At 39.7% G+C, this 12319-nt stretch overlaps 1 protein-coding gene across 1 annotated transcript in view; it reads right to left on the reverse strand.

The window, feature by feature from the left end:
- Fam171b (family with sequence similarity 171 member B) overlaps positions 1 to 11006 on the reverse strand; it is a 58616-nt gene extending 47610 nt beyond the window's left edge. The window contains exon 1 of the mRNA XM_048345127.1: positions 10689 to 11006. Within this exon, the coding sequence (XP_048201084.1) occupies positions 10689 to 10908 (220 nt within the window). The 5' untranslated portion in view covers positions 10909 to 11006. The remainder of the gene's footprint in view (positions 1 to 10688) is intronic.
- Between the last annotated feature and the right edge of the window lie 1313 nt (positions 11007 to 12319).

A 12319-nucleotide genomic window follows, 5' to 3' on the forward strand; every position in this document is an offset into this window, starting at 1 on the left:
ACAAGCTGCACAGATGGGAAAGTGAGGGAAGCTTTAGTAGCACTGATATGCAGATTCTACTGGGCTTGAGGGATGGTTTGACATAGTAAAGAAACAGAAGAACTTGATGCTTTGGGCCAAAGCTTCAATCTGTATGTTATTATAACAGCTCACAACGGACATCAGCCATATAAAAATGAGAAGTATGATTGGATTCTGAATTCAACTCCTTTATGTAAGAAATTAAGATGCATTATCAGTCTGATTTCTTCAAGAAATGTGGAAGAAGCTGCATTATTTTTAAATAAAATAATAAACCATAAGAGGAATAAAAATTCTAAAGGGTGCTAAAGAAAGATGAAAGCTAGTGTAATTATATTTTTATCAGAAAAAGGTAGAAAATAATTCTAAATCAAAATGTAAGCTAGACAGACAATAGATTGATCGATGATAGATAAGCTAGATGACAGACAGACAGACAGACAGACAGACAGACAGATTTCTATTGCAATCCTGGGCTGAGGATGCAGGTTTAGTATAGTAATAGCCTAGTGTTGTACAGCTCCCTGTGTTTTATCCTCAGCATTGCAAAAAATAAAAAGAAGGGGAAAAAAGAAAAGAAATTACTTGCTCTTCCTTCTCATATAACTTTGTGATGTTTTTCAGTTTTTTGCAGTGTTCGGGATTGAACCCAAGGGTTTATACATGCTACCCGGTGCTTTATCACTGGGCTACATCTCCAGTCTCACTACACAATTCTGAAGCTCATTTTTTTTTTTTTTTTTTTTTTTTGGCCAGTCCTGGGCCTTGGACTCAGGGCCTGAGCACTGTCCCTGGCTTCTTCCCGCTCAAGGCTAGCACTCTGCCACTTGAGCCACAGCGCCGCTTCTGGCCGTTTTCTGTATATGTGGTACTGGGGAATCGAACCTAGGGCCTCGGGTATACCGAGGCAGGCACTCTTGCCACTAGGCTATATCCCCAGCCCCTGAAGCTCATTTTAAGTGTAATTTTTTCCAGGAAACTCAAGACAAATTACAGTTCCCCAAAACTGTGTTTCTACTGTAGCCCATTATATCCTCTTTGTCTCTTTACTGATATCACCACTGAGTATTCTATGCAGGTAGTGACAACGTATTTCTATATGTTTGGTATCCTACACACTATACAATACACAGCAGAGAAGGTTTATTAATTTGATTTAAAAAGAAAAAAAAATAGGGCTGGGGATGTAGCTCAGAGGTAGAATGCTTTTCTGGCACGAGCAAGGCTTTGGGCTTCACTTCAGCATTACAAAAGTAAATAAAATTAATTTACTTTAAAACTTTAAAAAGTAACTAAGGGTTCCCCATAAAAACATCTTACATAACTACCCTATGTATAAAGCAGTAAATGATGTAAAAAAAATTGGCTAAACACCAGCTCCTCTTCTTGTAAAGGTGTCTGTCCTTCTTGATATGAAATCCATATGCTTTGGGTTGTTGAGCTTCAACTCTTACAATTTTCCTACATAATTTTTATATATGCACTTTCGTGAGAATTCAATTAAATGTTGAAGAAGATATTTTGTTATTCAAATGTGCATCTGTAACAAAAGCATTTATTTCTCCTTCCAATAAATATTTATATAGGGATATATCCTCAAGCGAAGTATTTTTGCACTTGGCCTAATCTGGCTTTCATTGTAGAGGGAAATACAACGATGTGAATATGGAAAATGTGCCTAACCACAAATTAATTATAGACCTTAGACAAGTAGAAGGTGCTATGACAAAGGAATCAAGCTCAGACTAGAACACAAAGAAACAAAAATTAAACAAAGGACATTTAAACCTGATGTTTGGATGTAATTATCCAGGTAACTGCTAAGGAGTGGCTACACTGGATTGGAGAAGAGTTGCAAGAAGAGAAATAGCCTGTAGGAAAGGCCCAGATGTACAAAACTTGTCACAGAGCATCCAAAGTCAAACTGGAGAGCCTCTGGGCTGTTAAAGAATGTTTAACAAAGTGTCTTTTTCAGGAGAAAACTTACTAGATGATGAAACACAGATGTGAAACTATTCATGTGATTTACCAAAAGATATTAGAGTAGAAGTCACTATACAAACAAAATGGAAAATCGAAAGCCTGAAAGAACTGAATAAGGCCCCACACCCTCATCAATCACTGTATCTCAGCTTCAGGCTGGACTAGTCTTACACCATCACATTTACTGATTTTACCTATCACCTCTGTACCTCGGCACAAAACTTCACAGATTAAGGAAACACAAAAATATTGCATCTAAATGTCATTTGAATGTGAATGATGCCTTTGTTCTCTTCTTATTGAATCTTTTTAGAAAGGTTTGCCTAACCATAGCAGGTTTTCTTGACATTTGGCATTTGAAAATTCCTTTGAAAACCCTCATAGACACTGAATACTAGATAGGTGCAGGTTCCATCAAGTTCAAGGCTCTTCTCAACCCCCTGCCACCCCCCCCCACACACACACTTTCAATGGCTTGCTAGCACTTCTGCATTATAAGTCATACAGGATAGTGAGTGTCTTACACATAAGGAGGAAAAAAAAAGATTTACTGCTTGTGAGTACTTCCTTTTTCCAGATATTGTTGACTTACCTTGCTCCCTCTCATACTAGTCACAAAATGTACTATGATGCCTCTCCCTTCTCTAAAGCCTTCAATAGCTTCTCTTCTATACCTTTATTTCCTATGTTTGACAAACTTTATTGAGTAACAACACTTCTTCCTTATTTGGAATACTTTAGTACAGAAACGATTATGATATACACTCTTGACCCTTTCTGGAGATTATCAAACTTGAATCAAATGATAATTAAAATTATAAATCATGAAAATGTTCACTCTGTAATACTGGCTAAGAAAGAATTCATCAAAATAGCCTTAACAGTTCTATCAAACTTCCTAACTGCCAGGTGATACCACAATTTCTTTAATAGACATGTTACATCCTATGTTGTACAATTTTCAAATGTCACCAAAGCAAAGCATTTAATGGCAGGTTATTTCTACCTCATTCTAGTACCAAAATACTGTGATTCCAAAAAGCATTATTAGAAGGCATGGAATTTACTATACTCTGAACACTTTCAAATATTATGCTATATCTTATCACTTAGATATTGCTTTACCTTAACTACTATTAAAACATAAATTCAAAAATATTGCTACAAAAATATTTTTCTCACATGTAATTAAAATGAAAGCTAAATCTTGGTGGATATAAACACTGGGCCAGGTACTGTGACATGTATCTACCCTGTCTTCTCCAGGTACCAAGAGGTTAAGGCAGAAGGATTACCAGTTCAAGGCTAGCCTGGGCAACTTAGCAAGAATCTGTTTCCAAATTTTAAAAAAGGAGAGAAGACCCTGGGAGTATGGCTCAGCAGGAAAGCACTTGCCTAGCATTGCCAACACTCTGAGTTCAATTTCCAGGAAATAAAAAAAAAGAAAGAAAGAAAAGAAAAGAGAACGAAGAAAGAGAAAGAAGGAGAAAGGAGAGGAGAAGAGAGGAGAGGAGAGGAAAGGAAAGAAGGGAGGGAGGGAGGGTAAGAAATAAAAAGGAAGTCACAACTGATTAAAAAACAATAATAAAAAAACAGATCTTACCTTGTCTTTATTTTTGATATTTAAGGATACCAGTAGTTAAGTATAACAGATATGGTATACCCAAGGAAACTTATTGCACCCAAGTTTATGTGACAATAAAAAAATTTTAAATAAGACATTGCAAATAAGATTAAACATGAAATAATATTTTATTGTAAAATGAAGACAGAGGGAGGAAGAAAGAAAGAAACAGAAAAAGAGAGAAAGGAAGAAACAAAAAAATAAAGGAAGGAAAGAGGGAGGAAGAAAAAACAGAAAAGAGAGGAAGGAAGAAAGAGAGAAAGGGAGGGAGGGAGGAAGACAGAAAGAAAAAGAAGAAAAGAAAGAAAATAGTCATCGCTTTTCTGTTAAATGTAGGAAGTACTTATTTTAGGGGAAAAAAAAGTGTCTTCTATGGCAGGAGGGTTGCCAGTCCTTGGACATTGAAGTTAGGGCCTGGGTGTTGTCCTGAGCTTTTTTTGCTCAAGGTTAGCACTCCACTTCTTGAGCTACAGCTTCACTTCTGGCTTTTTTGTTGTTGTTGGTGGTGGTGGTGGTTAATTGGAGATAAGAGTCTCACAGACTTTCTTGCCCATTCTGGCTTTGAACCTCGATCCTCAAATCTCAGACTCCTGAGTAACCAGGATTACAGGTATGACAAATAATACCCTGCTGAGTATTTGTCTTCATTTTTTATTGTAAATTTTTATTGTGATATACAGATTACAGTTACAGAAGTAAGGTAAGTAAATTTCTTTTGAGCAGTGTTACTCTTTCCCTCATTTCCTCTCACTTTCCCTCCCCCCTCCCCCACAAGATGTAAAGTTCATTGACAACATAGTGTCTAGTGAGTATTGTTGTTGCATTGGTTCACTCTTTGTTGGTATTTGTCTTTAGATGTATAGATTTGAAAACACAAGCTCATTTAAATATGAATATTTAGAAAGATTTTGTTAATTTCAGGTACAAATTAGCTGATCATAATTATGTTTCCCAGCACACTCATCATTGATCCATGCTGGCTTCATTTCACTTGAAGGTTAAGTGAATTCTACAGTGCATTTTGTTCTTGGGTGCATTTCTTCCTTATATGAAAAATGTGGTTTTCCTCTAAATCTACCGTCTTCCAGTCAGTCAAATGGCTATCAAAGTCCAGCTAGCATTAGGGAACACATAAATGAATTATAATTGGTTTAGCCAGGTAAAAGGCTCTAAATTTCAGCAAAGCAAACAAATGAACTAAAAATATATCAGTTATAAGTAACACTTATTTACTGGAAGATATAAAATTAAACTAAGTGCAATGACTGATGATACTGGTGAATATTTGCTTAAATTATAACTCATTCCCTAAAGGGCTGCGATGTAGAAACCTGCTTGAGAAAAATAGCACATTTAATTAGGAATTAAAATCTTCCTCATAAGTGAAATTAATTCTAAATCTTTTTTGCAAGACACAGAACCTCAAGATGGGGAAGTAAGCATTACAATCACAAGTGTTAGAGTCACCAAATACTATGCAGTGTTTTATAGTCTTGGTTCACAAGGTCACTGTGCCCCATTTGACACCTTAGCAATGATGGAAAGTGATTACCATTTGCTTGACCTTCATTGCCGCACATTATATGGCACTCAGGATCACTCACACATTCACTAAGCCCAAGAGAACTTTGTAAAGACATCATTAATATGTATTTAAAAATAAAGCCTAGTTCCAGGCACCTGTAATCCTAGGTGCAAGGGAAGCTGAGATCTGAGGGTTCAAAGCCAGCCCAGGCAGAAAAGTCTGTGAGACTCTATTTCCAATTAATCACAGAAAAAGCTAGAAATGATGCTGTGTCTCAGATGGTAGAGTACTAACCTTGAGCTAAAGAAGCTTAGAGAGAGTCCCCAAGCCCAGAGTTCAAGCCCAGGACCAAAAAACAAACAAAACCTAGTAATTATAATACAGTATAATACAGCAGTTGAAATACAGAAAGAATTTGAAAGGCACAGAAATCTGATCTGCATTGGACATGGGGATTTTGCTTACACAAAAGGCCAATCTAAAAGACATGTTCAAAATGCAAACAGAAAATGTTTTCTCAAACTTACATTTCATTACTTCACATAAACATATAGCTTTCAGAGTTTAAGAATCTCCCAGGTAAGTTTTTCAAAGCATGTGTTTAACCAGTTGTAGATGGAAAATATCAGACAAAAGAAAATTAAGAAACATTATACACTAAGACAATTAAATGAATGACAACACTGCAGCTAACCTAGTCAGACAGAACTTTGAAAAGGAATCAAGTTCAATATTTATGTATTTGGGGGAAGAGTTTGATTTCAGAAAAATATTTAGTGAAATTTCTGTTCAGTCAAATTGAGAACACTGTAAAACCACCACTAAAACAAACTGGACTCAAATTCAACACAATGGCATGTGTTTTTCAACCTGTAATCAACACCAAGAAATAACTCCCTTTGGTTATTAAAATCCTGGAAAGAAATTATAATTACCCATCTGGGATTATGTCCTTTAAAGCATGAGTACTTGGAAATAGAACAGTCCTTTTCTAATTCTTCTTTTATATTGAATTTTAAATTCCATGAACAGAAAAAAGTAAATAAACACAGGCTTTTGTGGTTATAAGATTTAAATAGGGACTAAACTAGTTATAAGAACATGCTGGGCATGAGAAATTTGATATGAGTTGACTTTAAGTTCTTAATACAAAGAAAGAGAAAAAGTGGAAGGATAGGGTGGAGAGGAGAAATGGGAAAGGGGAAAGGAGAGGAGGGGAGGAGAGGAAAGGATAGGAAAAGGAAGAAAAGGTGAAGAAAAGTGAGAAGAGGAAGGGAAGGCAGGACAAAGGAGGGTAGGAGAGGGGAGTGAAAGAGAAGGGGGAGAGAAGAGGAAGAGAGAGAAGAGAGGGGAAACTGGAAAAGATTGAAGAAAGAGGAACTGGGAAATGAAGAAAAGTAAAACTTTTCTGAGGATGATTAATTTTTTAACTATGGTAACTACTTTATTATGTATATCAAAACATCATGTTGTACATCTCAAATATAATGAAGTATTTTATGAAATAAGTTTAAATTGATTTAAGAAAAGGAATAAGCACCCCAGAGGCTCACACCTGTAATCCCAGCCACTCAGGAGGTGGAGATTTGAAGATTGAGGTTCAAAGCCAGACTGGGAAAGAAAGTCTGTGAGAATCTTATCTCCAATAAACTATTCAAAAACAGCCAGAAGTGGTGTTGTGGCTCAAGTGGTAGAGTGTTAGTCTTGAGCAAATTAAAAAAAAAAGGACAGGGACAGTGAAAAAGCCATGAGTTCAAGCCCCAGGACCAGCACCACAAAAAATAAAATAAAAAAATAACAATAAAAAGGAGGAGGAGGAGGACTGTATTTCATTATTTTAAATTTATTGTTTAATGAAGTAAGTCTCTGCAGGAACTCTGTACAGGAGTGCAAATACTTTGTGTCTTGGTAGAAGTGATGGTTACATGGGTATATCGATTTGTCAAAACATTGAACTTAATTATATACATGTTCTATTGGTGCAGCTTTACCTCAAAGGGGGAAAAGAAAAGAAAATGTCATGTGGCTGAAAGAGTCTATTCTATTTCCAATGTATTAATATTTCCTAAATAAGGATATATATTTGAAATACACAATAAAAAATGTTTATGGAATAAATATATACTTCTCAAAACTGCAGGCAAAAGACATCCCCTGTATCTGTGCTTCTCATGGAGACTTTTAAATGCAGCTCATTATTTTCTCTAGCTCCTCACCACTCCAGCCTCAACCCAGCATGCCTCCCATCTAGTGAATCATTAGAGAGCATAAGATATAGTTGTCAACAATAGTTCTCAACTACCACTATCCCCCAAATTAATTCTTCCCTAGTCATTCAGATATTTATTTCTAGCAAAAACTAGTACAGATGGAGAAATCAGAGCTGCTGCATATGCTGCAAAATACAACTGATTTCACAGATCCCAAGCTTAGCCTTTTTTTCCTGAAGATTTTGTTTTTGTTAATGAGAAAATAAAAATGGGCCTTTTCTTAAATCCTGATTTTTAAAAACATGTCATATTCAAGTTTTTTTTAACTTCAGTATTTAGAATATTAAATCCTGGGAGCACTAACCAAGATCATTGGTCTGTTTTTCTACTTCTGACCCACATGCTCAGACACATACCAGTCACATCAATGAGTCTATCTTATTTTTCTAAAATTTGCCTATGGAAAAAAAGTTCCAGCTTTCACATGACATATCCAATGAATGAGAAGAATGACTGAGAAATAAAGAACATACTCAGGTTCAAACATGGCTATTTAAAGGTATAATATATTAATACTCTCCTAGGTAAGAGGACTATCCCTGCAGTTAGGTAAAGCATCCATCTTCTTCACAGAACATAATAAGCAATTCAAGTATCAGTATCAATTAGGTCTCTATACAAAGCATAAGATAAACTTTGAAATTAGCTAAAATTAAAGATCCAAAATTACTGTGTAATCTCTACTTTAAAAGCTTTTCACATAACTTTTTAAAAAATATTTGTACATCCTCCACTAAATCCCAAGTGAGAATTTCACCACCGGGTGAACAAACTCTCAGAAATTAAGTCCTCCTTTATGTTGTCCATTCATTCATTCATCTGCTCATCCAACCAAGAGTGGAGTGTCTACACATAGCCAGTGCTGAAATTCATCAGTGAATAAAACAGTGTCCATGCTCTTGTGGAGATTACCTTCTAACACAAGGAGAGATCCACAGAAAAAGATGAAGACAGTGAGGAGCACAGAGGAGCACAGTGAGGAGACAGGAGGAGCACAGAGTCATACCAGGGAAGGGGCTGAAGACATACAGACAGCCAGATCTAGACCCCGTGAGACTCTTATCTTCAATTAACCACTCCAAAACCAAAGTGGCACTGTGGCTCGAGTGGTAGAGCACTAGTTTGAGCCTAAACAGGCTCAGGGATAGTGCCCAAGCCCTGAGTTCAAGCCCCACAACCGACAAAAATAAATAAAGAACGAAAGAAAGAAGATGACCAGCTGTGTGAGGAGGACAGACAGTTGTTGAACAAAGGTTCAAACAAGAAGACCAATTCCATGATCAGATCACAATGTTTCACAGGAATATTGTAATGTCATTTGTTTCATGCTGCTCCATTCTTTGGCATGCTATTCCAGTGAGTCAAATGATAATCAACTGAGGTGTTCTTGTGTCATAAGCACTGAATATGGGATTAGGAGTATTATTATTATTATTATCTTTCAGTAGTTGTCCAAATGGGGTTTCAATTCAACAAAACAATCCATGAATTATGCATTTGATCAATATCCTCCATCTCTCCTGGTTAAGAGTTTTTGAAGAAGAGTCATGTGACTTTTCAGGATTTGGTTTGACTTATTTGACAGTGGTTCTTTCACCTAAATTAATGTAATGGATAAAGAAGACAAAGACTGCCAGTTGGCTGGACAATCAGTCACCTTTTCAAAATATGCCAGATACCAGAAAGCAAATATCTTCACTATCTTCATTTGTGGACAAAAACGTCTCATCACACTGTAGTTATTCATCATCTCCATAACAACATAGGCATGCCCTGATAGTCAAAACCCATCCCCCTACGACTCTAGAATGGTAAGTTGAAAAGGAATACACTGCAAATCATAAAATCCATCATCTCTCTACCAGACATCTGTTCCTTAGATAATTGATGAACTCCCTGTTGTAATGAAGACACACCATCACTCTTATCTCCAAGATCTTTGGGCTTACCACTTCTACCAGCATCCTCACCCATACCATGTTGTCATCTCTGGCAGGTAGGAAAAACTAGACAGTGCCTTCCTTTCAGGACTTTTAGCCACTCTTCATTGCTATTAATTGGTTTAAGAGGGTGTCAGAAACACATGCTTTCCTGCACACTTTGGTGATTTCATCGCAAGCTCAAAGCACTCAGATAAATTAAATCATCTGGCTGTGTCCTGAATCACAGCTGGCAGGCCTGACTACTGCTCTTGGAGGATGAGCAAACAATACAAAATAAGATGCTCACCCCACTCTGCATTCCCATTTGCAGCATCCAGAGCTATGTTAGTAGGAAGGATTTTAAAACAGAGATGTTATTTTTACAAAAATATTTTTTGTTTTATAACACCTAAGCCCCTATATCAGAACAGGGATGTTTTTTGTTTTGTTTTGTTTCAAAAATGCTGAAAGCCCCAACAGCTCAGAAAGGAACAGGGCTGGGGGCTGGGCAAGGCTCTTTAGATGGATAATCCTGCTCCTTGCTTACCAGTGGAGCTTTCATTAGGGGTGAGGGGGAAGCCGGAACTAGGGAACTGTTAACACCATAAATACTACAATCACATTTCCTTATCCTTGCTGAATGTGAGAAGAATGCGCCTCTTAAGTTCTACTAACAAGCCAGGAAATACCTTCTCTAGGGGGTGGGCTTAATTCTGTGCCAGGCTCACCCCTGTCTCTCTCTCCTGTTCCCTGGTCCTTTTCCTCCTTTGCATCATTTACAAACTCTGCTTTCATCTTGTTTTCTTTCATCTTATTGTGTGGGTAATTTTTTAATAAGGAGAAAGAAATAATAAGATGCACCCAGATTTCTCCAAGTCTAAATTTAAATACAGGCAGAGAGAAGCAGTAGAAAAGCGTGTGTGGGTGTGAATGGCGAGATTTCTCGGTAACTAGGGGATAAGGGCTCAGAGAATAAAATGCTAAAGGGATTTGTGAGCCGTGAGAGAGAGAGAGAGAGAGTGTGTGTGTGTGTGTGTGTGTGTGTGTGTGTGTGTGTGTGTGTGTGTGTAGCCATTCCTAGGGCAGAAAGGAAAATTCAGGAAGAAGGGAGGGGGGAAAAGAACAGGATTAATACAGACAGTCACCAACCCGACCCCGACTCAGACCCCTCGGGGCAGGGCAGATTTCCGACACCATGGAAACCAAGGACCAAAGATTGAGCAGGCCGGCCAGTGTCCCCGTAGCTCCGGAGGGACGGGAAGGAATAAAGGTGGGCTGAGAGGCGATCTGGCCAAAGAGATTGGCTGGTGATGAAAAGGCGGCATCAGGCCGCTGGGACCTACCTGGATCGGTCACGGTGGAGGATGCTCCTGGCCCCTCTGGCCTCTCTTCCTCAGCCTCCTCCCGCTGCCTCTGCTGCTGCTGCTGTTGCTGCTGGATGAGACTGAGGTCGGAGCGGCCGAGCTCGGCTCGGGCGGCCGCGGGGACCAGCCGTGCCTTCAGCAGCACGGCCGCCAGGCCGAGGAGCAGGGTGCAAGGGACGCGCCGGCAGAGCCTCGCCATGGCCGAGAGCCAGAGGGCCGCGGCGGCATATTGCGGGGCTCCTCCGGGCGGCGGCGGGCGCCAGGGCTGCGGGCTCCCGGCCGCGCCCGCTCGCTGGCTCCCCCAGTGCTGTCTGCGCGCACACCCTCAGCGCGAGCAGGAGGAGGGGGAGCGGGAGGAGGAGGAGCAGGAGAAGAAGGAGGGAGAGGAGGGGAGGGGGAGGCTCAGGAAGCGCTGGGCGGGGGAGGGAGGGGAGGACGGAGAGGAAGAGGACCAACCCCAAGTTTGCATCCATCCTAGAGCACGTGACTCGCCAGGAGGGACGTGCAGGGTCCCCCCCTGCCACCGGCCAGGATGCTGAGGCTAGGGTGCTCTGCTGGGTCTATAAGGAAGGGAGCCTTTGGAGGGGGGCTAGTAGTCCCTCAGACCCTCCAGCGCAGCAGTACCGAGGGAAAATTTGCAGAACGTGTAATAAAATTCCTCCCTCCTGACCCCAAATGAGAAAAGAGATAGCGAATCCATTAACCTCCCAGAGCACTAACTGAAGTTTCAGGGGACACAAAGGCCCAGGGTTCCCCAGCCCGGTACACTGTTGCACTTGGGCCATGATCCCTTAGCTAGAAGGTAAAGTGTGGCTCTCCCAGTGTCAAACTTTCCTTACTGCCTGAGTGGGAATTTCTTCTCCTTAAAGCATTAATTACATTTTTTCATAGTTGTGCCCTACACTGTCACATACATGCTTAATATGTATACAAAGTATGTGTATACAATGTATACACGTATGTAATCTTGGAATAAGTAAAATCCAGCCTCTGCATTCTGGGAACCCACCACCTATTGAGGAGGGCGGTGGGCAGGAGCTCACAGACAACACAGAAGCCACTGTGGAACTTGGTCCTGGAGAAGCATTACAATACCCAAGAGTTGTACAGTAATTGGAAAAAAATGGGGGTGGAAGCACTGTGAAACACTGGGAAAGGTAAGATAGAAAAAGAGAGATAGAAGCAATGAGATTGTCCAAAACAAAAATAGAAGTGTGTGTGTGTGTGTGTGTGTGTGTGTGTGTGTGTGTGTGTGTTCCAAAGGTGTGAGGCAGCACAGGGCACTTGGGACAGTGTTAGCCTTGATCCTAACAGAACTGTTGCAGAATGAGGAGAGTTGACTAGGTCCTTATAAGCACTTCCGTTTGGGTGGGTGTGGGTGAGGGTGTGCTGGTATAAAGACTTGAACTCAGAGCCTCTCACTCTCATCTTTCTTACTCCTGTGTTTTTACTACTTATGTCACAACTCCAGTCCACTATCAGAATTTTTAATAGGGAATTTATGATGTACTCTATACATGATCAAGAATAATTTTTTAGACTAGGAGGCAAGGCTTAAGTGGTAGAGTGCTTGTGTAGCAAGCTCAAGGCCCTGAACTCAAACCTCAGTG

The sequence above is a fragment of the Perognathus longimembris genome, chromosome 4 (genome assembly GCF_023159225.1).
Source record: "Perognathus longimembris pacificus isolate PPM17 chromosome 4, ASM2315922v1, whole genome shotgun sequence".
NCBI lineage: Eukaryota > Metazoa > Chordata > Mammalia > Rodentia > Heteromyidae > Perognathus > Perognathus longimembris.